The 24772-nt window shown below is 18.0% G+C and overlaps 2 protein-coding genes across 2 annotated transcripts in view; both read left to right on the top strand.

The window, feature by feature from the left end:
- The window catches only part of LOC100576498, a 320653-nt gene extending 309282 nt beyond the window's left edge, over window positions 1-11371 (top strand). The window contains exons 3-6 of the mRNA XM_026440209.1: window positions 3164-3284; window positions 5218-5393; window positions 10291-10374; window positions 10935-11371. Coding sequence (XP_026295994.1) covers window positions 3164-3284; window positions 5218-5393; window positions 10291-10367 — 374 coding nt within the window. The 3' untranslated portion in view covers window positions 10368-10374; window positions 10935-11371. The remainder of the gene's footprint in view (window positions 1-3163; window positions 3285-5217; window positions 5394-10290; window positions 10375-10934) is intronic.
- A 9713-nt stretch (window positions 11372-21084) lies between these two features.
- On the top strand, window positions 21085-22078 carry LOC107965775. The gene is made up of 2 exons (XM_026440268.1): window positions 21085-21218; window positions 21875-22078. Exons 1-2 carry the CDS (start codon window positions 21127-21129, stop codon window positions 22032-22034), a joined length of 252 nt encoding a protein of 83 aa, XP_026296053.1. The 5' UTR covers window positions 21085-21126; the 3' UTR covers window positions 22035-22078.
- Window positions 22079-24772: the final 2694 nt, after the last annotated feature.

The raw sequence follows: 24772 nt of genomic DNA, 5'->3' as shown, positions 1-24772 counted from the left end.
TATATATATGTATATACATAATATTATTTTATATCCTATTATTAATTATATAATATTATTAAATATATTATATACTAATATAATTGAACTATATACTATATAAAGATTGATGATAAGATAAGGAGAATTTTTGAATACGAGATCTCTATTTTGCTTTTTAAGATGCTTATCAAATACATTCATTATTGGATGAAAATTGAGATTAAAATAATACTTTTAATATTTTTACTTTTATTACTTTTATTTTATTTTATTTGAGTTAAGTTTTCTAAGATTTAATAATATATTTTTTTTATTTTATAAAAAAGATTACAAGATTTCGCAAAAAGATTATTATTAAACTTATTTTATCAATTATATATCCATTTTATAAATTATTATTTCATAAAGACAGAAGAAAATCTATTTTTTTCTTGATTTTTTAAACTTTCTCTCCATACTTGAAATCAAAATATCTTGTATTCTTATTACAAATAAATATAGAATTTTTGAAACAATGTCTAATTCATATTGTAATCAATCATAATCGTAAATATGAGATATGAAAAAACAAAGAAAAAGATTCAAACGAAGTAAAATTTATATGAAGTTTGTTTAATTTAGATTTAATGAAATATATATAAAATATCCTGAATTTTCTTGAAATGAAATAATATTAAAAATATTATCATATATATTTTCAGCTGTAGGGACTGAAAATAATAGTTATTATTAAAATTCTTATGAGAAAATTCATTGATTGAATATTAATACTTATTTAAATGAAAAAGAGTTATAAATTTTAATGAAATTTTTCAAAAAATGATTATGATTAAAAAATATTTATTTATTAATTTTTATTAATAAATTATTCATTATCATTAATAAATTTTTTTTCATAAATAAGTAATTATAAATAATTAATATTTTTTTTATCGATAATATTGTATTTATTAAAATTTTTTTCGATTATTTTTCATTGAATGATTATCATAATCATTATAATGATTAAAAAGTATAAAAAGACAATAAATATAAAAATTTTAAATTATAAAATAATAAAAATATATTAAACGAAAGATTTTTTGAAAACTTTTTAGAAATATAATATAATATGAAGTAATAAAAAGTGAATGAAAATTTTTTTTCGATTTAAGATGATTAAAGATTAAATATTTATCGATAGTAATTATTCATTACTCGGAATTATTTAAACTAAAATAGTAATTATTATATAATATAATATAATATATATATATATTATAATAATATAATATAATATAATATTTTCTCATATTTTGGATATAATATTTGAAATTAGCATTCATTCCTGTTTATAAATATTATTATTTTTCATTACGCTAATAATTTAAAAAAATGTTCAAAAATTTTGAACATTTTGAAACATGTTATTCTAATAAATATAATAATTTAATAAAAGTATGAATGTAAATTTAAATACTTAAAAATAATAAAATTTTTCAATTAAAGTTATTTTTCCTTTTTTCGAAAATGTTTAATATATATATTTTAAATTGATAATTTAAAAATAAGTGAAAACATTTATATTTCAGTCCAAACATAACTTCCAAGTTATTACAATTATGTATACAATAATATATATGATAATTAAAATAACATATAGATTATCTTTTACATTAAATTTAATAATTGATATTACTTGAAATAATAATTTCTTGGAATATTTATAATCAAAACTATATTGAAACGAAAAATAATAAATGAATAAGAAATAATGATATTATTCAATATCTGACAATATATATAATAATTAAGAAATATATGGATGATATTTATTATATTAAAACGAGCAGAAATAATAACAATAAAATAAGATCCTAAAATCCTAAAATTAAAATTTTTTTTTCAAATATAAATATCAAAATAATATTTAAAAAACTAAATTTACAAAAGTTTAATTATTTTTTATTAGCAATACTTATAAATAGATAATAATCAATATAAGTATTCAATAGCTCAGTTTGTTTGTATACAGATTTTGCAAATCAAAATTATTCATAACTTGTAAAATAGATCTCGATCAAAATTTATTTATTGTAATTTCATATATTATAACAAAAATAAATAAAATATTAATTTTTCAAAAAATTAAATTTGAAAATTTGTTTTTCAAATTTTTATGCGATTTCCATGATGATATATGTTAAATCTCGATCGAAATTCTCAAAAAGAACATTACGATAAAATTTCATCCCGCATTTTTTGTTTATTATCTAGAATAATCGTCTATCGATAGTTGATTTGTATCCAATCGAAAATTAGACAATTTTATTTTTATTTGATAATTTTTTGAAATTGATTCATTTTTTGAAATGAAAAAATTTTATTTTATACTTTTACTTCTCTCTATCAATTTATTTTTTCACATAAAATCATCCTTCGTTCAATCGTATCATATATTATATTAAATATATTAATATAATATAATTTACCGATTTTAATAAAAAAGCGTTTAAATATCTAAATCTTTCTTAAAACAAAAATTTTACTTAAAATCATATATTATATTACATATAATGTACAATTATTACATTTATAATACATATAATTTATTATTATATATAATGTTTTTTATTCAATAAAATTACTTCTAATATATTTTTAAAAATAATAACAAAATTTTATTTCAATGTTTAATAATTATTAAAAATCTTATACGTTAAGATTACAAAATAATATTTCTTATGTTTTCTTTTATTTAATTTATTTAATTTTAAAATATTTTAATATAATAAAATTTTAATATAATAAATTTATAATGTACAGAACATAAATTAAAATGATAAAATTAAATATTTTATAATTAAATAACTTAATCCAAACTACTTTGAATTATTTTTATATAATAGAGATTCTTAAATTGTTCAAATTATTTTTATTTTAAATTATATTACGTTTAAAATATCGGAAGATAAAAACGAATCATATTTTTATTTTAAATATTTTCATAAGAAAAGATTTTACAATATTATTTATAAAAATTTTATTAATAAGTTAATTTTTTATTAATAAGTTAATTTTGTATTTATCTATTTCTACAAAATGAATATGATAAATTTTTCATAACTAGTTTTTAATTATGAATTTTAAATAAATTAAGTTGATATCTTATTGTTTAAAATAAAATAATTGGTTGTTTTAGCAACGGAAGATAGATTCGATCTTACGTATAAGAAGAAAACTATAGACGATAAAAATGGGATAGAGATAACGTGTATGGCAGAAGGACTATATCCACAACCCACTCTAGATATATCTATTGAGTAAGTAGTTCAACAAGATTTTTAACTTTTCATGTTTTACAATAAATTATTTATTTTCTATAAATTATCTATTTTCTTATATTTTTTATCTAGATCTTATATTAAAATCTTGTTAAAAATTAATTTTTACTCTATAAAAATTAATCTTTATTCTATCTATAATTAAATAAAACGTTTTTACATAGTGCATCATGCAATATATTATTATTCATGAGATTCTAATTATTTCTTACTTTCCATATATTTTTCATATATTTTTATTTCATTTATTTTATTTTTTAAACATTAAAATTTACATTTATAATATTTTATACTTTTATAAAATTCTATTTATTTATAAAAAAATTAGTAGATAAATTTTCACGAATTATAGAGAAATTTTTAATATTAAATAGAAATTTGAAGAAAACAATTAAGTTAATCATTAAATGTAATAAATACGAAATCGCAAAAATTTTTTATTAAATATTAAGAAAAATAATATTTTGTATAGATATAATAATTTGTATAGATATAATAAGAAATTCTACAGATTTTTATTCTATTTTACAATAACAAAAGTATGTAATAAAAATATAAATCATAAAAATGAATTTGTTTTATTTTAATATCGAACATATTTATGTACTGATATTTAAATAATAAAATATTAATTTTCATTTAAAATAGTATTTCTATGATAACATAAACTTGAAACTTATATAAAAAAAAACTTATATAAAAAGTGTTAAAAATATAGAGCAAAAACATATTAAATAAATATATATCTTTATTATTCTAAATAAAATACTATATTAAAATTCTCAACATTCACAATAAGATACCAAAATTGTTTTCCTTCCTTTAAAGAATAATGTACGTTTAAATTATTTTTTTAATATATTTCAAAAAATATTTATAACATTATAACATAATCTGAATTCCCTAATTTGTGAAATTACAAATTTTATTATTACAAATAATAATTAATATTTTTTAATGTTATTTTTTTTAATATTTATAAGTATGTATAAATATTTATATATTTGTTTTATCGAATTTATCCTCATCAATTTCGATTTTTGGATATGTTGTAAAAGTAAACATTTTGAATAATTTTTTTTACTTTTGTACGTTATTGTCGATCTTAATTTTCAAGATATTTGCAAAAAAATATTTTATACATTGATATGATATATCCAAAAATCAAAATCGGTAAATATTTCCTTATTTATATTATTATTTAAAATTTTTTCAAACTTTCAAAAATGTTCAAATTTAAATTTAAATGTTTATAAAAAATATAATTTAAAATTTTAAAAAAACTCGAAGTTTATGATTTGCTCAAAATTTTGAATTCCTTTGCTTTTCAAGATTATTTAAATTTTATTTTTAAATTTCTACCATTTGGAATAAAACCAAAATTTCAACAAAAAAAAATATCGAATTATAATTCTTTTTTATCCCGTATAAATACAATATTATTATAAACAATCTCAAATTCTTCGATTCAATAAAATTATTAAAGTAAAATTATTTCAACCAAACCAAAAAAATTATATCCAAACAAACATTAAAGTTTATAAGAGCAACAACAGCACAATGTAACAACAAACAAAACAGAATATTTTGAAAATAACATTAAAGCAAGTTTACGAACGCTGAAATCGCATACATGTCGCGATGTTGCCATGGACATGGGTGCATCAACTCATTGTTAAGCGATGAGTTTAAATGGTTTACACAATTGAAATTGGTAGAATAATGCATCGTGTTCCAACATTGTGTAAAATATTGACTTAAATTCACCGCTTGAGTCGATACATGCGTTGCAATATATTTCAACCGTGTGTAAACCGCTTAATATGGTAATGCCTACTCATTTAGCCAACATATCGCATGATATTTCGATTTGAATATAGCCATAATAATTTTGCAAATGCTTCCATTGCAGGGATGTCCCGGAAAAGCAAACAAAACCTACCATTACACTACGGGCCGATGGACTATACGACATCTTATCACGAACGATCTTACTTGATGAAAATTTACCTGAAGCAGCGATTGTCAAATGCTTGCTTGGTATACCAAAGGTGAACTACATTTCTCATAAAGCTGTCTACTATCCCGGTTAGTATAAATGTATTTTAATTTATCTTATCTTCATCTTTCTATTTCTTTATATATATATTTCTTTCTTCTTCTGTCACGCTTATTAAAAGTGATTTATTTTCAATCTCTTTATAGTTCGCAGCTATGAAAAATATGAAATAATTATTTAATTAAAAAGTAAAATAAATATATAATTTTTATTTCCGCGAATTCACAACATTATCATTTCCGATCCATCGAAATTAATTATGTTCATTCTTTAATCGAGATGGAATTAGTTTATTTTGCTCGTATTTTACGATATAAATATCTATTTATCCAGCGAAGTTGTTTACTTTTATAAAATAATAAAATCACTTGTTTTCAATTGTTTTCATTTAAATCTTGTTTTTAAATTTTTCAAACTATACGTGAAAGGAATATAAAATTTGTGACAATTCACGAATGATAAAACGAAGTGTAATGTTTTTTTCTAAAAATTTATACAATCTTAAAAGATTTATTTATTCTGAATATAAAATTAAAATTATTATTCTTGAATATAAAATTAAATTAAAAATACAATATTGTTCAAAGAATATGCATATAGAAGCAATAATATTATTTTTTTTTTTAAAATAGAATAACGTGTTATCTCATTCTGTCATTAAATGATTTTGAGGATGTAAATATTTATAGCTTTTCGTTTTAACAAATCTTTAACTGATTTTCAAATTTCTCATTTTATGATCGATATTTTATGGTAAACAAAAAAATGGAAATAACGATAAGTTTATTTCAAATCAATTGATTGTTATTTATTTAATAATATTTTATATTCAGAATATGAAAATAATTGAAGATTTCTAAGATAATTTTAAGCAACATTTTTCTTTGCAAAAACTTTCGTTAATAAATGGCTTTATTAATGAATTATTAATAAAAAATATTGATAAAAATTATGAAATACATCACAAATACATAAATAATCATATTTTTGGAATATTTTATACATGATCTATAATTTTCTCTTTTTCTCATGCCATATGATATATAATTATAATATATAAATATAATAAATATGATAAATAAAATATTATATGATATATTAATATATTAAAATATTTTTAAATTACTTTATAATGTATATCAAGTCTGATTTTTTCATAATTATCTTCCATTCAAAAATAGCTAGAGGATTATCAATTACATTTTTGTTTCGTCACATCCGATTAAATTTTATCCGTCAATTAATCTTCGATTGACTTAATTAACAATTAATTTATTTTTATAGAAGTACTAAACAATAAATTTATGTATAGATATAAATAAATAAAAATAGTAATATAAAGATTTTACTAAATATTAAATTAATCTTTCGCTATATTTTATTACAAATTCATTGGAATAAAAATTCATAAATTACGTTTTAGTGTTTTTTATACCAATAATTTTAGAAAATATTTAATATAACGTGTATACATATATATGTGAATTTTCTTTCGATATAAGAAATTGAATTTTGAACATTACATACGCCACAGTATATTTTTTTGTATATTATTACACCTTGACATTTATTCCGAAATATTAACATTTTAACATACCGATAGAATTGTTAAACACAAGCACATCAGTGAATTATTTCTTAAATTTATTTACCATTTAAATTTTTAATTTTATCTTATCTTTTATTCTAAATTTTCAATAAATATTAAATGCATCAAATTTATATAATAATAATATGAAAATAAATAATATGAAAATAAATTTAATTTTGATCCGAATACAATATAATACAATAGAACAAAATATAAATTATTTTTGTTATTTCAAACAATGATATAATATTTTAATAAAATTTTCATCGAGATAATAATAAACTATATATAATTTGATTTCTTTAATATTCTTAAATGATGAAATATTTATGTATTAATTATATCACTTTCTCTAATAAAATAATTAATATTTATATATGTATATAAAAAAAATCGATTCTCAAATATAATAAATAAATATTTAAACGTATTTTAGATATTTTTTTTATAACTATTCTATTAAAAAATAATAAAAAATAAATAAAATAAATAAAAAATAATAAAAATAATTTTAAATTATAAAAATATAACTATTAGTTTATATAAATTCAACAATAACGTTTCTGAATGTGGTAATTTTCTGTTTTGCAAAAAATAGAATATAAATAGAATGTATATATATATCGATATATATGTATTTAAAAACGAGAAAGATTAATTTTTACAAAATAATAATTTTTAACGTGTGCGTGACCATTTCTATTATCTTTTTGATTTATTACTTTTAGTTATTATCTTTTTTTTTTCATTTCTTTTTATTTTGCATATTATTCAAAAATATATAATAAAAGTTTTCAGTAATGTAAAAAGTTGTGCCTCAATAAAACATTTTAAAAACAAATATTCATAATTAATATTATAATACAATAAATAATTTTTCTCTTAGAATTTCTCTCTTAGAAATCATTCGAATTTTCGCAATCATATCGACAAGTTACTTACTTTCTTCCATCCGTAATAAAAAAAAATTTGATGAATTTTTTTGTAATCATTGTTTTTTTTTGTCACTTTTCATCCAAGCAAGTTTTATACCATTAATTTTTTATATAATCAAATAAATTAATAAAAATTATAAGTATAATCTTATTTGTGTAAAAAAATTTTATTCAAAGCCTCGAAAAATTTAAAAATTTTATAAATAAAAATGAATTTATTATACGAGCCAAAAGTCGAAAATAGAAACTTTATAATTCCAGGAGATGAAAGCAGGGAAAATCATATAATAAATAATATTTACTTTTCACAATTAATAACAATTTTAACAGTAACAATTTTATATTAAATTAACCAAAGTTATGATTATATAACCAAAGAATAATAAAAAAAAATATATTTTAATTTATAGGGAACAAAATGAAATAATTAAAATATGAAAAAATATGATATGAGTTATGATATTTAAATTGAGTAAAAATTTTATTTTAAAAATTTTTTATATTTGGCTCCAAGTCGAATTTCTTTTTAAAATAATAGATAATTTTAATCAATATAAAAATAAAATTTCTAATGTATAAAAAATATTATTATAGTATTATTACATTGATGAAAAATTTGAAAATTAATAAAAAAATTCTTTGTTCAGAAAATTTAGAAAATTATGAAATTTTAAAAATATTATATATAAAATATATAGTCATCAATTATTTTTGACCAAATTTATCTTATTTAAATAAAATTTTTATCATTTAATATAAAATTTTTAATTTTTAAAGAAATTAATTTTATAATAAATAAAATAACTTTTTTTATTATTTATATTTTTTGAGTTACAAATCAATATGTAATTGATTAATTAATGGATCGATTTAAATAATTGATTATTTTAACCGCTAAGAATTAATTCAAACAAGAAAAAATTTGGCTATTATTTATATCTTTATTAATTTAAATGATTAATGTTAATAATTCTCAATTTTCTGAATTTCTAGATTTTACTTATGAATTCTAATAAAAGTAAATATAAATGTGAAATTTAATAATTTTTCCTAATATTGATTATTTCACTATAGTTTTTCTATTACTAAAACGATTAATTATTATCAATTATTTATAAATTTATCATTTATCAAAAATTTATATTATATTTAAGATTTTCATATGCATAGATAAAAAAAATTTTTGTAACCGAATAACTAAAGAATTTTATTATTTATCATCACAATTTTAGATATAAAGTTAAGAAATATACTTTTTTAGAAAAGCAGTATCGATTGAAAATGATTAAATTATTATTAATCATTAAACACGCAACGTGGAATTTTATTTATATAACATTAAATCAATACAAAAATTAATACCAATATACAAAAAATTACAATAATTGTTATTACAATATATATTTTATTTCTTTATTGATTATAATAAACGAAGAATAAAATATATAAAAATTCGAAACTAATAGCGGAATTAAAAACGCTATAAAATTTAATTTATTACAAATCATATGTTTTAAAAAGAAGTTATTCTACAGCAAGTTTTTAAAATTACATTATGATATACATATTACATATATACTTACTTTGTCATATTAAAAACAAAATAATTATAGGAATAATAATAATAATATTTTTTACAAATAATTATTTATAAAAAATCTCTTAAATGAAATTTAAATTGATAAAATGTCTAATCGTCATTTTAAGCATTTTATCGATATAAAACAATTGGCAGACATTTGAATTTAAATTTAATATAATATACATGTTTTTAAAATATTATTTTTTGTGTATTTTTTTCGAGAAGACAATTAGAAGAAAAAAAAGAGACCAGATTCAATTTTCTCTCAAATGAATAGAAATAAAATAAAAATATATAAATATAAATATTATTCCTGAATTCTCTCATATAATTAAGTTAATATTATTATTAAATATTATATTTATATATTATATAATATTATTATTGAAATTTTATAAAATATTAATTATAAATATTAATAATAAATTTTAAATTTCTAAATTTTCCAATTTTTAAGTAAAAAATTTTTATGTAAAATTTTATGTAAAATTTCACAATTTTAAAAGAATTATTTATAATATAATTTATAATATAAATTTATTTTATTTAAATTATGATATATTTTCTTGTGCAGTATTATCTATTATTATTATTATATCATGCTATTATCTATTAATTAATTTGGATGATTTTTATATTTGTATTTTAATAGATCTTTCAAGCATTTTATTCCATATTTATTATCACCGAAGAATTATATAGATTTATAGTAATTAAAGAAACACATTGAAAATAAAATTTTTCGAATAAATGTTAATATTATTTGATAAGTACGATATGGTATATTTTTTCTAATATAAACTATGATTTGATTACAGGAAATTTCGTTAGTCAATTGTCAATTAACTTCCTTCTAGTCATAATCCAAATGGCACTAATCAACATATTTAATTAATTATTAGGTAAGTAAATGAATATAATATTTTCCGAAATAAATCTTATTTATAATAGTGTTTTTTTTAAATAAAAAATATTTTTTCTTATCATAACAATTTTTTCGAATAAATATGAGTCGCAATTAATTTTTTTAAACATCGTTGATTATTTTTTATTAATTTCATTTTTATTAACATTAGCATTTTGTTTTAAAAAAAAACAATATTAGAAAAAGATTAGAAAAATATACTTTTTTGTTATTTTTAATCGCTTCAAAGCTCTTCTAGCTCGAATTTTAGAAATAATTTCAAACTTTTGAATTCGATTAAAAAATAATATATATCTATTATTTTCAATTATTCTTGAAATTTGCAAAGTTTTATTGAAACTTGAACTTTTCATATCTTGTTAGATTCGCTAAAATTGTTATTGCAAAGATATTGTAACAACTTCAAAGAAAATTAAATATATCTTATCCCCGAATTCAAAATTATTCAAGTTTCCTCAATTTAATAATTTAATAATTCATAATTATATATTATAAATTTAATTATAAATTCATAAATTATATAATATTTGATTTCAGACTGCCGCCTAAAGTGAAACGACTACTGAATGCATACAAAGATTTGCTGTTTCAATCGGACATCCGTATTGTATCTAAAATACTTATCGATAAATACAGTGTGCCTAAATTGTATTACTATACATACCGTTAAACATTATTTCGCGAAAGACAGAGACAACCTCAAGACATTGGATATTAAATATCGATCAACTTTGGTGTTCATTGTTCATACTGAAAAATTCTGTTTATGATTAATTATACACATATACATATGCTATATACGCACATATGAACATTTTAATATATCGATATTAATAAAAATAACATAAGTAAGGATACCTTTTAACGTGCCGTTTAAAGCGTTATTCATACTCATAATGAAATTCTAGTTTATCGTCGTTAACGTGGACAGTATTTTAAAAAATCAAAGATGTAAGTAAAACTGTTAATCGAAAGATGAGGAAAAAAAGAAAGGAAAAATCTTTGCAACATAGCATTGTAAATAATATTTAATATTTAATCTTGTTATAATTCAAATTATTATGCAAATATTACGCGTGTTTGTTGCTGTTCGTATTATGCGAGGTTCATAATCTATCGTTCAAATGAATAAAATATATAAAAATTTATGTACTTTATACAAAATGTTAATACAATGTATATTTGGGAAGTATCTTTGGAGAATCGATTCTAAAGATTAAAAACAAACATAAAAGTGATTGATATATAAAATGTCGTTCGAGACTTATTTATTAAATTATAAATAATTACGCATTAAATAAAACGAGATGGGAATAAAATGCGACGATATAGCGATTTAACGACAATAGAACAATCTCTCTCTTTTTACGTCTCGCTTTGTTTAACGCAAATTTCAATCACTTATAATTTAATTCATATAATATTATAATCTTTAACCGATATTTTTTATTTGCATACCAACTTTTAAATTTCCTTTAAAATCGATCCTTCAAAATTAATATATATATAGTATTAATATATTAATTATCTATTATATATGTATATATAATATATCGTATTTATATATGTATATGTAGCAGTTTCTATATGTATATATAATGAAATACAGAAAAAAAGATAATACGAATATATTAATTATACATATATAACTGTAATTATTTTAATATATGTAAATAACTATGACAATATACTATATTGAAATGAAAATGAAGATTTAAAAAAAATAGAGTGATAACATTCTTGCTTGAAAAAAATAAATTATATATGTTTCTGTAACGATATTGTGAATAATATATATATTATTTCTAATTGCAAAGCGTGACAATTATAGTGCAATAGATAAAACATAATTAGAACAATTTCAATACACGAAACAATTACATTTAGTTGAATTTCATTTATCAATCGATTAATTTAAAAATTTATTCAAATATTTTTATTGTTCTATTATTATTTTATAATTAGTCGATTCAATAAAACTACCACAAAGTGAAATTTAATTTTATAGATAAAATATTCAATTACTATTTCATTATTCTTTAAATTGTAAATGAAAAAATGAAAAGAATATAGAAAAAATTATGAAACAATTGAACAAAAATTCAAATCATGTGCATAAAAATTTTCTAATTAAATTAAATTAAATTAAGTCTAATTTTTTCCATAGCAACATATGACTAATGACAGCAGAAACCAATGTTAACGCCAGAATTATCAAACTAATTGATTTTTTATTTTTATAATTAATAAAATTTGATGAAAAAATTATTGATTTTTATTCAGACAGAAAAATTTTAAGTATACATATATAAATATATATATATATATATATATATATATATATATTTATATATAAGGTATCCCAAAAATAACATAAACATTGAAATTGAATTGAAACATTCATAAACTGGAGATTCCTAAAGTAATTTCATTTTTCTTTACAAAAACTTTAGGGTCTTATTATTAAAATAATTATTAAAAAATCATTAAATTATTAAAAAAATATTATACAGTAGCATAGACTACGTACTGGCGACCAAGCACAAAAAAGAAAAACCAATACGTCGAAAAAACTGTATTCAATATTATAGTTTTTTTTGTGATTCAATAATTCAATATAATTTTTTATCGATAAAATATCCATATTCGTATATTATATTTCATATTCAATATATTTTCTATGGCATATATCACTTGAATTTGTTACGATGTCTCTTAAAAATCTCTAGTTTACGGATATTCCAACATTTTGGAATATCCTGTATGTAGAGAGTGAATCATAATAAATGGGAAATACTATAGGACCTGATTCTACGTGAAAAAATAAGTCAAAAATATAGCGTAAATTTTTATTATTTAAAAATTAAGTTTTTTAAAAAATTGAATCGAATTTAAAAATTTGTCGATTTTTTTAATTATACGATTTCTTGATTATATTCAATCTTGATTTTTGTTTAGAAACATAGATCGAAGTGATAAAATTTTATTCTATTCTATATTTTTTGCTTATTTTCATATACAGAGTAGATTCATTTATCAATCGTTTATTTATATCAATCAATTTATATCCAACGAAGAATCAAGCAATTTCAATTTCATTTGAAATTCAATTTTAAAGAAATCCAATTTCCAAATTGGATTTATTCGAAAAAGCTTCAAATAAAAAAAATATGTATTTTTTTCACGTAAAATCAACTATATTTCTCACATGTTCCGACTCATTTGTATATAATATATTAAATTATTTTCATAATACTATTACTTAATTTCAATCATCTACATCAATATATTCAAGTATTGATATACATGTGTATATATAAACTACATATATATATACTGTATAAGTATATTCATGTAGTATATTAGACATAGTTCTGGAAAATTCTAACGTTAATCTATCAAAAGCTAAAGTTTTTTTCCGAATAAAAAAAAAATATTTTTTTATATCATTCAAAAGAAAGAAATAAAATATATTATGCTAAAATGCTTGTTATTTAATCATTGACCGAATTTTATTATTTGAAAAGCAATCGAAATTGAATGGTAAATATTAAATATAACGAAAAAAAAAAGAAAAAAAATCATAGCAGATATTATATTTATAAATAAATTTTTTATAGCATTTCTATCCAAAGTTCAAAAACAAAAAGTTTATTAAACAAAGGGAAAAAAGAAAAAAAATAAAAAAAATTTTTTATATTATGATTTTATGTATAATGTATATTCCAAATACATAAATGCTTAAATAAAATCGCTAAACTTACATGTCATCGAACGAATATTCATAAAATATTCATTTTTATCGTACTATATCAAAATATAATTATAATTAAAAAAATATTCGATTACATTTCGATCATATTCTTTAATAATTCGATGCAATTATTATGTAATCCTAATCATATTTTTTTGTCATAGTAAATGAGAAAAAAAAGATTTTTCTAAATCTTCCAATTATACTTAGTTAAAAAAAATAATTTACAAAGTTATTATAAAAGTAAAAAGAAACAAGAAAAATTATCATCGTGTATTTTCGCTGTGTTTTATAAATAAATAAAAAATATATAATAAAATTAAAAAAATATGTATTGTTATTATTTTATAAGATATACTATTACAAATAATACAAGTCATTGAATCGAATAGCATTTTTGAAATATTTTGAAATATTTTTTGAAATATAAAAAAAAAAAAGAATAAAATTATCAAAAACATTTATCAAAGAAACGAAACTATAAAATATTTTAAAGAAATATAGATATTGGAGTATTTTTTTTTTTTAGTTCAATAAGGAACGAATTAGTGGCGTGATCTGTATGAATGTCGAATCAATCAATAATATCGGGATTCGATTATTTTTTTTTCTCATTATTATTATTTTTTTTTTCTAATAATAATAAGTTATTTTGAAACATGAGAGAGAAATAAATAAGAGAGTATTTAATTCATAAGTTCGTTAAATCGATAGGGAACGAACAAGCGGCGCTATCTATATGAATGTCGAGAAATTAATTGAGTCGATCATGCGTTTTTCTTTTTTAGCGGCAATACATATATATATATATATATATATAATATCGATAGGACATAAAAATATAATTATTATTTTTTTTTATATAATAATTTATTCTATCTTTTAATGTAAGAATTAAAAAAATATGTTTTATATTATGTAAAATCTTATTGATCAAAATATAATATTATAATATAATATTATTCATATAAATAAAATTTTCCAACTAATTTTAATATATCTAATATTATTTTCAAAAATAAAATTACATACTTACTTCATTGTAGTAAAAGATGTTCGATACTCTTTTTTTATATTATTATATATATATATATATATATATATATATATATATATATATATATATATATATAAATATATAAATTATATATATATATATATATATGTATATTAATATATATATAATATATAAATATATAATATATATATATAAATATATACTATACAATTTTTTTATATTTTTATATTTATATATAATTTATATTTCACTTTAAAATTTGAAAAATATATAATTCATATTCATGAAATACTAATAATTTATGGATATTGATTTTTATACCTTTTTTATATTAAAAACTTGTTTCCATAACAAATAACTAAAACGAAATGGAAACTATCGAGAAATATTTTTATCAGATATATAAATAATAGAAGAAAAAAAATTGTTAAAGAAAACAGTAGTTATACAGTAGTTAAACAATAGTTTTCTTAAGCAAACTATAATCTTTTTAATTGCCTATTCACATATTTAAAGGATAGAAAAAAAATCAATCGATTCTTTGCTCTTAGCGCATTTAAGTATGAATAAATAAATACCTAAATGATAACTTATGCCATTCATTTTGCTGCAAGTTGTAACTAATATTTTACTCAAAAACCTTTAAAATAAAATAAAATCAATAAAAGTGAATAAACAACGGAAGAAACCAGTTATTCTTCCATGCTATACAATGGTTGAATTATTGTCCTATTACGACTTTACTAAGTTTCTCTTAACAACATTAGGACTTTGGCCATATTATAACGCAAAATATAGAATTTTGTATAATAGTATCATCAGTTTCACTTCCTTTTCTTTTATAGTTATTCAGGTATGAGAAAATAATTATTTCGTGTATTTTAAATAATTAATTATTATTTTTTTACTTCTTTTGATTAGATATATTCTTCATAATTAAATGAGTCTCGTTCTATTATTATTTTTTATTCATATAATATTCTGCAATTATTATAAAATAAAAGTGTTGTGTTTGTTCAATCAAAAATTGTGCAATGTCTTATATTAAAAAAATATTAAATTTTATTATATACAGTCCCAAAAATGTTGGAATCTCTAAACCGAAGATTCCTAAGACAATTTCAAACATTTTCCTTTGCAAAAACTTTCGTTATGGCATTTTTAATGAGTTATTAACGAAAAATACCGATCAATCACATGTATAGTTTAGTTAAACCGCGACAGAAACGTTAACTAATGTGTTGTCGACCAAACATAAATAAGTCCAAACAATGTATCTTGAAAATATATTGAATATATTTTTTTATTGATAAAGAATTATATTGAATTATATCACGAATAATGAATAAATAAATAAATATAAAATTCAACATATTTTCTTCGAGATATATTGTTTGTTCGTATTAGATCAGTGGCACATAATGTTATTGTCGCGACTTAATTAGCTATGCGCTTTGTGATTGGCCAGTTTTTTATTAAAATATAAATAATAATTCGTAAACAATTCCACAATGAAAATTTTTATAAAGAAAAATGTTGTTTGATGAAAAATTGCCTTAAGAATCTTTATTTTACAGATGTTCTAACATTTTTAACTCTTATATATTTTAATATATTATAATATTATATATAATTTCTATAAAATTTGATTATTTCTAGTGTATAGTTTTCAAAAATTCTTTCAAAAATAAAAAAATGTTGAAATATTTATCGATGTTAATCATGAGTTTAGGCTCCTTCGTAAAGTATAATATAAATTGGTATCAACTTGCAACAGTAAGTTTTCAATAATATATTTAAATTATAATATAAAAAAAAAATACAAAAGATTACAAAAAATTATTATAAATATAGGTTAAAAAGTTTATGGATAAAATAAAATACGATTGGAAAATAATTGAAATGAATAATGAAACATTTGAAATTATGAAAAAACGTACTTGCTTAGGAAAACATTATGTAATACGATTTGCATGTAAGAAATATATTTCAAGTTATAAAATGAATATTAATAAAATTTATATTCTAAGTTACATATATAATCTAATTTGTATAATTATATGTGCATTACAGCAATTTTTTACTCATCAATAATTATCATAGTATTCTGTCATATATCAACCTGTATTCTAGATAAAATTCTGCCATTGAATGAAACACGTTTGAAAAAATTTCCCATACTGACGGAATATTCAATTCTTGATGAAAAATATTTTTCGCTTACAGTTATATATTTATATATATCATTGCTGTTAATAATAACTATATTTGTAGCAACGGAATCATTAATGATTTTATGGCTACAACATGCTGCCAGCTTATGTGAGATTACAAGGTATAATATATAATAATTTATTTTATGCACTTTTATTGATTGATTGAAGTCAATCTATGATCTTATTATCAATAAATTAATATTTTCTTGAATAAATATAGTATGCGGTTTGCAATATTTTTTATTTAAATTTATATTTTGAGAATTTATTTTGGATCTAAAAAAGAAAATAATAATTCATTCAGAAATGAATCTAATTTAATTCATATTTTTCTCTAAAAAAAGTTAATAATTTTTTTTGTTCATTAATTTATTTTGCCAAATTTTTTTAATCCAAACTTATATTATCCAAACTTTCACAAAAATTTACTTTTATTTTCGTTTTTAGCAATTCAAAATATTTCAGAAATTTTAAAATTCGAATACTATCCTTTGGATTTAGTTATATATAATAGAAAATTAATAAAAGAATATTTGTTTATTTTAAATATATATATAAATAAATATAAATAAATATATAAAAATATATAATAAATATATATAAATAAATATATATATATATTAATATTTATAATAATGTTTATATCATTAAAATATATTAAAAAATATATTAAAATTATAATAACTAATAATTTGTAACAAATATTTATATAGATAATAATAAGTAAATTTTAAACAAAATTTGTTAAAAAATAATATTATAAGTAATTTTTTCTTATATATCTAAGTAAAAAACTATTGCTTTTAATTTTCGAAATATTCAAAAAATTTTAATATTATTATTATATATTATACAATAAACATTATACAAATAACATTATTATACAATAAGTCATTATATATATATATATATATTATATATATATATATATATATATACAACAAGTATGTGTTCATATACATATATTACTACGCGATTATTTCATCCTGCATATATACAGAGAGTATTTATAAAAATGTAGAATACTTTTTGAAAATGGATTTTAAATATCAAAATGAATAAAATTCATAAATATATATTCGATAAGATTTAACTAATGAGTATTTTTTAAATACTTTAGTTTACTTAAGTTTAATAAAATGTTAAATAAAGTCAAATGATTCACCATTAAATACATTAACTATTTTAAAATTTTAATTTAATATAATATATAATATATATGTATTATTACAATTCTGTATATATATATGTATTATATGTATTATTACAAAATCTATTTTTCAATAAAAAATCATTTCGAATAAATTATAATAAATTCTAGGATATTTAGCATTGTAAAACATTTTATTTAAATCTATTTAATTAAATATTGCATAATATTCAATCTGCCTTACTGAAATTCATGGGAGCAAATCACAACACTCCCATAAAATTTTGAATTAAAAAAATTGAATGTTTTTTTATATACTTGGTTTTAATTATCCTTGATGTTAAAAAAATCACTAATAATTGAATTTCAACAAATAACTTGAATTCCATAGATTAGTAAACATATCAGTGAATCAATCGATAAATCTTTATTTCTATTTTAATTGCATTCTTATAGTTTTTATCTTAATAGTTCTAATATTCTGATTTGAGATTACTGAATCAAAGAGAAATAATAATCAAAACTAATATTCAAAACTAATAATAGTCAAAAATAATAATTCAAACAATTCGAGCAAGGAATTTCTAATCCATAGAAATTTTCAAACTGATTATTTATTAGGATTATCGTTTAAAAGTAAATAACGAAGATAAAAACTAATTTAACTAATAATTTAAAGAAAAAAAACTTAAGGTTCAAATGCAAAAATACTAATCCGAAATGGAATCTTAATAGATTTCTAATAAATCTTCTTATTAAAAAATAATAATATTTTTAAAATTTTACAATTATTAAGAAAAATGAGGATTCATTCTCATCATAAAATTATTTCCATAATTATAAAGGAATGTTACGATTGTTCTGATCACCAATCTTAATAAAAATCAAACACTTCTAGAAAATTATCAATTTGTATCTTTAATAAATATCATATAATGAAAAAAATTATTAACCATATATTTTGAATCATATTTTTAATTGAAATCATGACTTTATTAGATTTACAATGTAAATAAATTACTATTTTTTTATCAAATGATTTCAGATATTTCCATTTCATTCCAGGCCGATTAATAAAGACAATATATGTGACTTTATTTTTAACATTATAATCATAAGTTTAAAAAAAAATATGCGATATAGTATGCAGACAATTGTTATTAATTGTTTGATTCAAAGATTCGATCTTTAGTAAGTAAAGTAACATATTAACTTTTATAAAGAATTTGATAAAAATTAGACATATAAGAATATGAATTAACACTCATTGTTAATTCAAATACTGAATTGTATTAAGATTCTAAATCTTATTACTTTGTTTTCAATAAATCCATGAAATCAATAATAATCATTATTACTAGCAACCCGATTACTTAAAATTTATTTCTTTGCTGATCATCTGATCATTATATATAAAAGAAAAAATCTATAAACTATAGAAGATTTTGAAATTTGTATTAAATGAATTAACAGGTAATAAAATTCTTTAGAATTTAAATTCTAAAAAGAAATTAAAAAATATTATCTTTTCTAAATAAAATAAATAGAATAATATAGAATTATATCATCTATAGACAATACCAAAATTAAGCAAGTGAATATTATCAAAATTTTAGAACTAATCTTTGATATAAAATTAACTTGGAAATATCACAATAATATCACAAATTAAAAATTAAAATCTTCTCTTATCTAGCTATCCTAAAAACTATAGCAAAAAACTAAGGAAATCTTTAATATAACTCTGCAATTTAACTTTAGGAAACTTTCAAAATCAATCCTATTTTAAACATCCTTAAAAAACTAACGATTTATAATAGAATGAAAAATTCTCTATATCAAACTAAAAACGATCTCTAATAAATCTATATATTCAAACATTTCTAAACAATTTAATAATAAATATCATCGACATCAACTTTTTAAAATCATTCTATTACAAAATATACATTCTATTACAGAACATAGAATATAATAAGAAATAAATATTGAATCTTCAATATTTGTCAGTTATAGAAGATTATCCACATCTTTTCTATATTATTATATGAGAATATATATTAATAATAAATAATATTTCTAATTCTTTTCTTTTACGAATTTACAGTTTCTTTGTACAAAGTGCTACTTTAAAGAGTTCTAAAGATCATTTTGATAATAATATAAAAAAGTATATAATAAAAGCTGTAATTACACATAGAAGAGTAATACAGTCAGTATTATTTTTCATTTTATGTGTATTATATTAAATATATTATGTGTAATATATTTAATGAAACATTAATAAATCAATATTAATTAACATTGTTTTTAAAGATTTATACAAGATACTCGTGATTATAATGCAATAACATATTGTATTCTCCTTATATTCGCTATCATATCTTTGGGCATTAATTTGTTTTGTGTAAGTAAAACTCTTCTATATTCTTTAATTGGAATAAATAAAATAAAAATTGCAAAAAATATTAAATAATGCCGAAGATGTTTCGAAACAAAAAATAGAAAAATCCAAAATATTTTTATTTATTTTACAGTTATCACAATCGATTCTTGTGCTAACTAAAATCGAAGAAACAATTGTCAGTTTTATGTGTATTATTTGTGAATTGTCATATATGTACTACATGAACTATATGTCTCAACAAGTATTGGATTGTTCTAATAATATTATCATAACTATGTAAGCACACAATATTTTATTAACAATTTTGAAATATTAAAAAAAAATTTTGTTTGCAATAAATAATTATATATATATTCGAAGAAAATCGTAAAATTTTGGCAAAATTTACTGTAATATTGTTCATCTGACTTCATCTAAATTTTACTGATTCATGCTGAAATTCAGATTTTTAAATTAAAAGCAATTTTATGCAATAATAAATATATAAATACATATTTCTCATTTAATAAATGAGTTTTCATTTAATTATATTTATATCAATCTTTAAAATTTTTGGAACTTAATATAGATACTCTCTATATTGATAACAAACATATAGAAATCGATGTAGACGAACGGTTTATAGAAATATAAGAATACAGATGATAATTTCCTATTATTATTTATATATTAAATTTTTCAAATCAGTTTTTGTTAATTTTTTATTCATAATTTTTTTAATTAATATAATTGCATTCATTTTATTTTTTTGAATTCTATAAAGTATTTGCTTACTTTAGTAATATTTATGTTTATTTTGTTCTATAAAATTAATTGATAGAGCAAAATTAAAAAACTTAACTTAAACAATCGCAAATCGTTCATCTGCATATGTATCTATTAAAAATAAATACTATTAATGGAATTTTTTCTATGATTATGATCATTTTCAGATTTCACACGAATTGGTATAAAATGCCTGTTCCCATCCAAAAATTGATTTTAAACATTATGTTAAATTGCAACAAACCATTCTTGTTTACTTTCTTCAGTATTTACTATCCAACAGTGGAAGGTTTTGCATCGGTATTTTCACTATTATTTTATAGCTAATAATTAATGTCTTAATAATATATATTTCATCGACATTTATTTTTTAGTTATTAAAAATGTCATTATCTTATTTTACGATGTTATTATCTATGCAGTAAGGATTTTTTAAATAATGAAAACTCGAAGAATAATATTTGTATTAGTATAATAATAATAAATTAAATAAAGTAATTAATTTCTCAATTTATGATATTTATTTGAATTCACTAAATATTTACCATGATTGATTTTAGTGAATTCACTACAATATTTATTTGAATTAGATATGATCTCGTTGTACCATGCGACAATTATATTATTATATGATGTGTACTGTGTAAATTTTTATGTTTTCTTTAATTTAATTCTTCTCTATTCTTTTTTTTAAATTCTTTTTTTTAAATTTCATCATCATGAAAAATAATTTATCATATTACTTGTTTTGCTTTCATCATTATTCATTTATTTTATATTGAATCCATTATGTATATAATATATATATATATATATACATATATATCTAATACATAAAAAAATGAAAAAATTTGATGATTATATTAAAAATAAAAGAACCTTATGAAATAATTATAGATAAATTTTTTTTTCTCTCTATTCCCATCTAATAATTTTCATTGATTTATTATTTAATAAAAAATAGAAATATGTAATGTAAATTTCTTTATTTTTAAAAATTTAGCAATGAAAGTTAACATCATAACATATTTACTAAAAACAAAAGTATTTATTTTGTTTTTTTATATCATCATATAATTATTTAAATTGCTTTAAATGATTAAAAATGCTGATTAAAATTTTACATTAAAAAACAAAAAATATTTTTAAATATTTTTAAAAAGATTTTAAAATATTAATTTTTTTGTTTATAACTTTTTTTTTAATATATTATTTACATAATATATAATATAATAATATTTAATAATAATATTTACATAATATAATATTTACATATATATTTTAATATAGACGATTAATAAATGTTTTATCAAATGATAGTAAAAAGATAACTTATGAAAAGAAACAACTTGTTTGAAAACTTTTTCTATATTTCTTATAATATATGAATTATAATGTAAAATCAAAAAATAACAATTTTCAAAGATTGATTTCACAATCTTAAGAAAAGATTGATTTTACCACCTTAAGAAATAAAGATTTTGGATAGTCAAAAAATTGCATAATATATCCATATAAATATTATATCTCTAAAATTTCATAATTTTTTAAATTTTCGAATTAGAGATTTTTCCTTATTAGATATATTAGATATATTCCTTATGTTAATAATGTTGTAATAATATGAAAATAATATTATATAGAAATAATATAGATACATATAATTTTATATACATATATATATATATATATGTATAAATATATATTATATATATACATATAATCTTTCTCCATATATACGATACATTATTAATAAAAATATCTTGCGAATATGATGATTCTTTCCAATATTCTTTTTATCATCATATTTATTGTTTCTTATATCATTATTATCGATTAACATATTACTATTATTTAACAAATTTAAATCTAATATATTTTTATATATGGTTTTATTAATATTATCCGCCAATAAAATATTACCTATATTAATGTATTTTAACATGATTTCTTCATTTTTGTATGCTTTTCTACAAAAATGATATCTTATGTCAATTTATTGTTTCGATTATATAGAATATTTGCATAAATATATTATATTTTAACTGTTGTATAAAATTTTTGTCAAACTAGTTGTTAAATTATTAAATATATAATTTTTATATATTTTAGTAATTTTTTTAAATATATATATTTTCTTTTAATATTTTGTTTAAAATCATATATATTGTTTCCATTGTAGATAGATTATATTTATTATACTTATATATTTAGATATATTTCCATAGTTGATTATTTTTTCGTTCTCAAACTATTATAATTATTTCTCAAGCTAGAATAATTACATTACATTTCCAAAACAATTTTCTATCATTGTTGTCTCTTGCGTCTATATAAGTTTTGAGTTCATATCTTGTGGAATTCTTAAAGTAAAAATTTTTTATACTTTATTGAATAATCTGTGATACTTCTTTAAATATTTATATTACTCTTTAAATACTGTTTTGCACATTTCCAATAAATTGTAATAGAACTCGAATAAAACTGATTCAGTATATATTTAATAATGTTATTTAGTAATATTGGAGCGATAGCTAAACATAATAATCCGCTTACAAATTTTTTATAAAGAATTTGTATCATTTGGTCTGACGTTTCTTTCCCTATTTTCAGTTTAAATTCCACTAGCATTAATATTAGTTTACAATTCTGCATCCCAAATTTTTCTAATAATTTTAGAATATATTTATTTTGATTTAATTCAATGCTTCCTATATCACTATTTCTTATTACATTAATTCCTAAAATATGAATTGATTGGATCTTAATCTTCTAAAAAATTTTTACTTTAAGGTATTTTTAATTGTATTGAATCTATTTAATTCCATATCATATTTAATATTCATATCATTAAATATGATTAATAAATCATTTATATAAATAATATCATCTATGTAATGACTAATTTCTTAATATTAAAACTAACAAATGCACAAAAGTCTATATTAGATTTTATATTATTATATTAGATTTTTACATATTCATACTAGACAAATATTTAATTTTTTGTCCTAAATTTTATATTTTAGACTGTTTTAATTCATATAAAAATTTTTGGAGAAGAT

This window comes from Apis mellifera, linkage group LG4 (assembly GCF_003254395.2).
Source record: "Apis mellifera strain DH4 linkage group LG4, Amel_HAv3.1, whole genome shotgun sequence".
In the NCBI taxonomy this organism is placed as follows: domain Eukaryota; kingdom Metazoa; phylum Arthropoda; class Insecta; order Hymenoptera; family Apidae; genus Apis; species Apis mellifera.
This window is presented reverse-complemented; position numbering and strand designations above follow the sequence as displayed.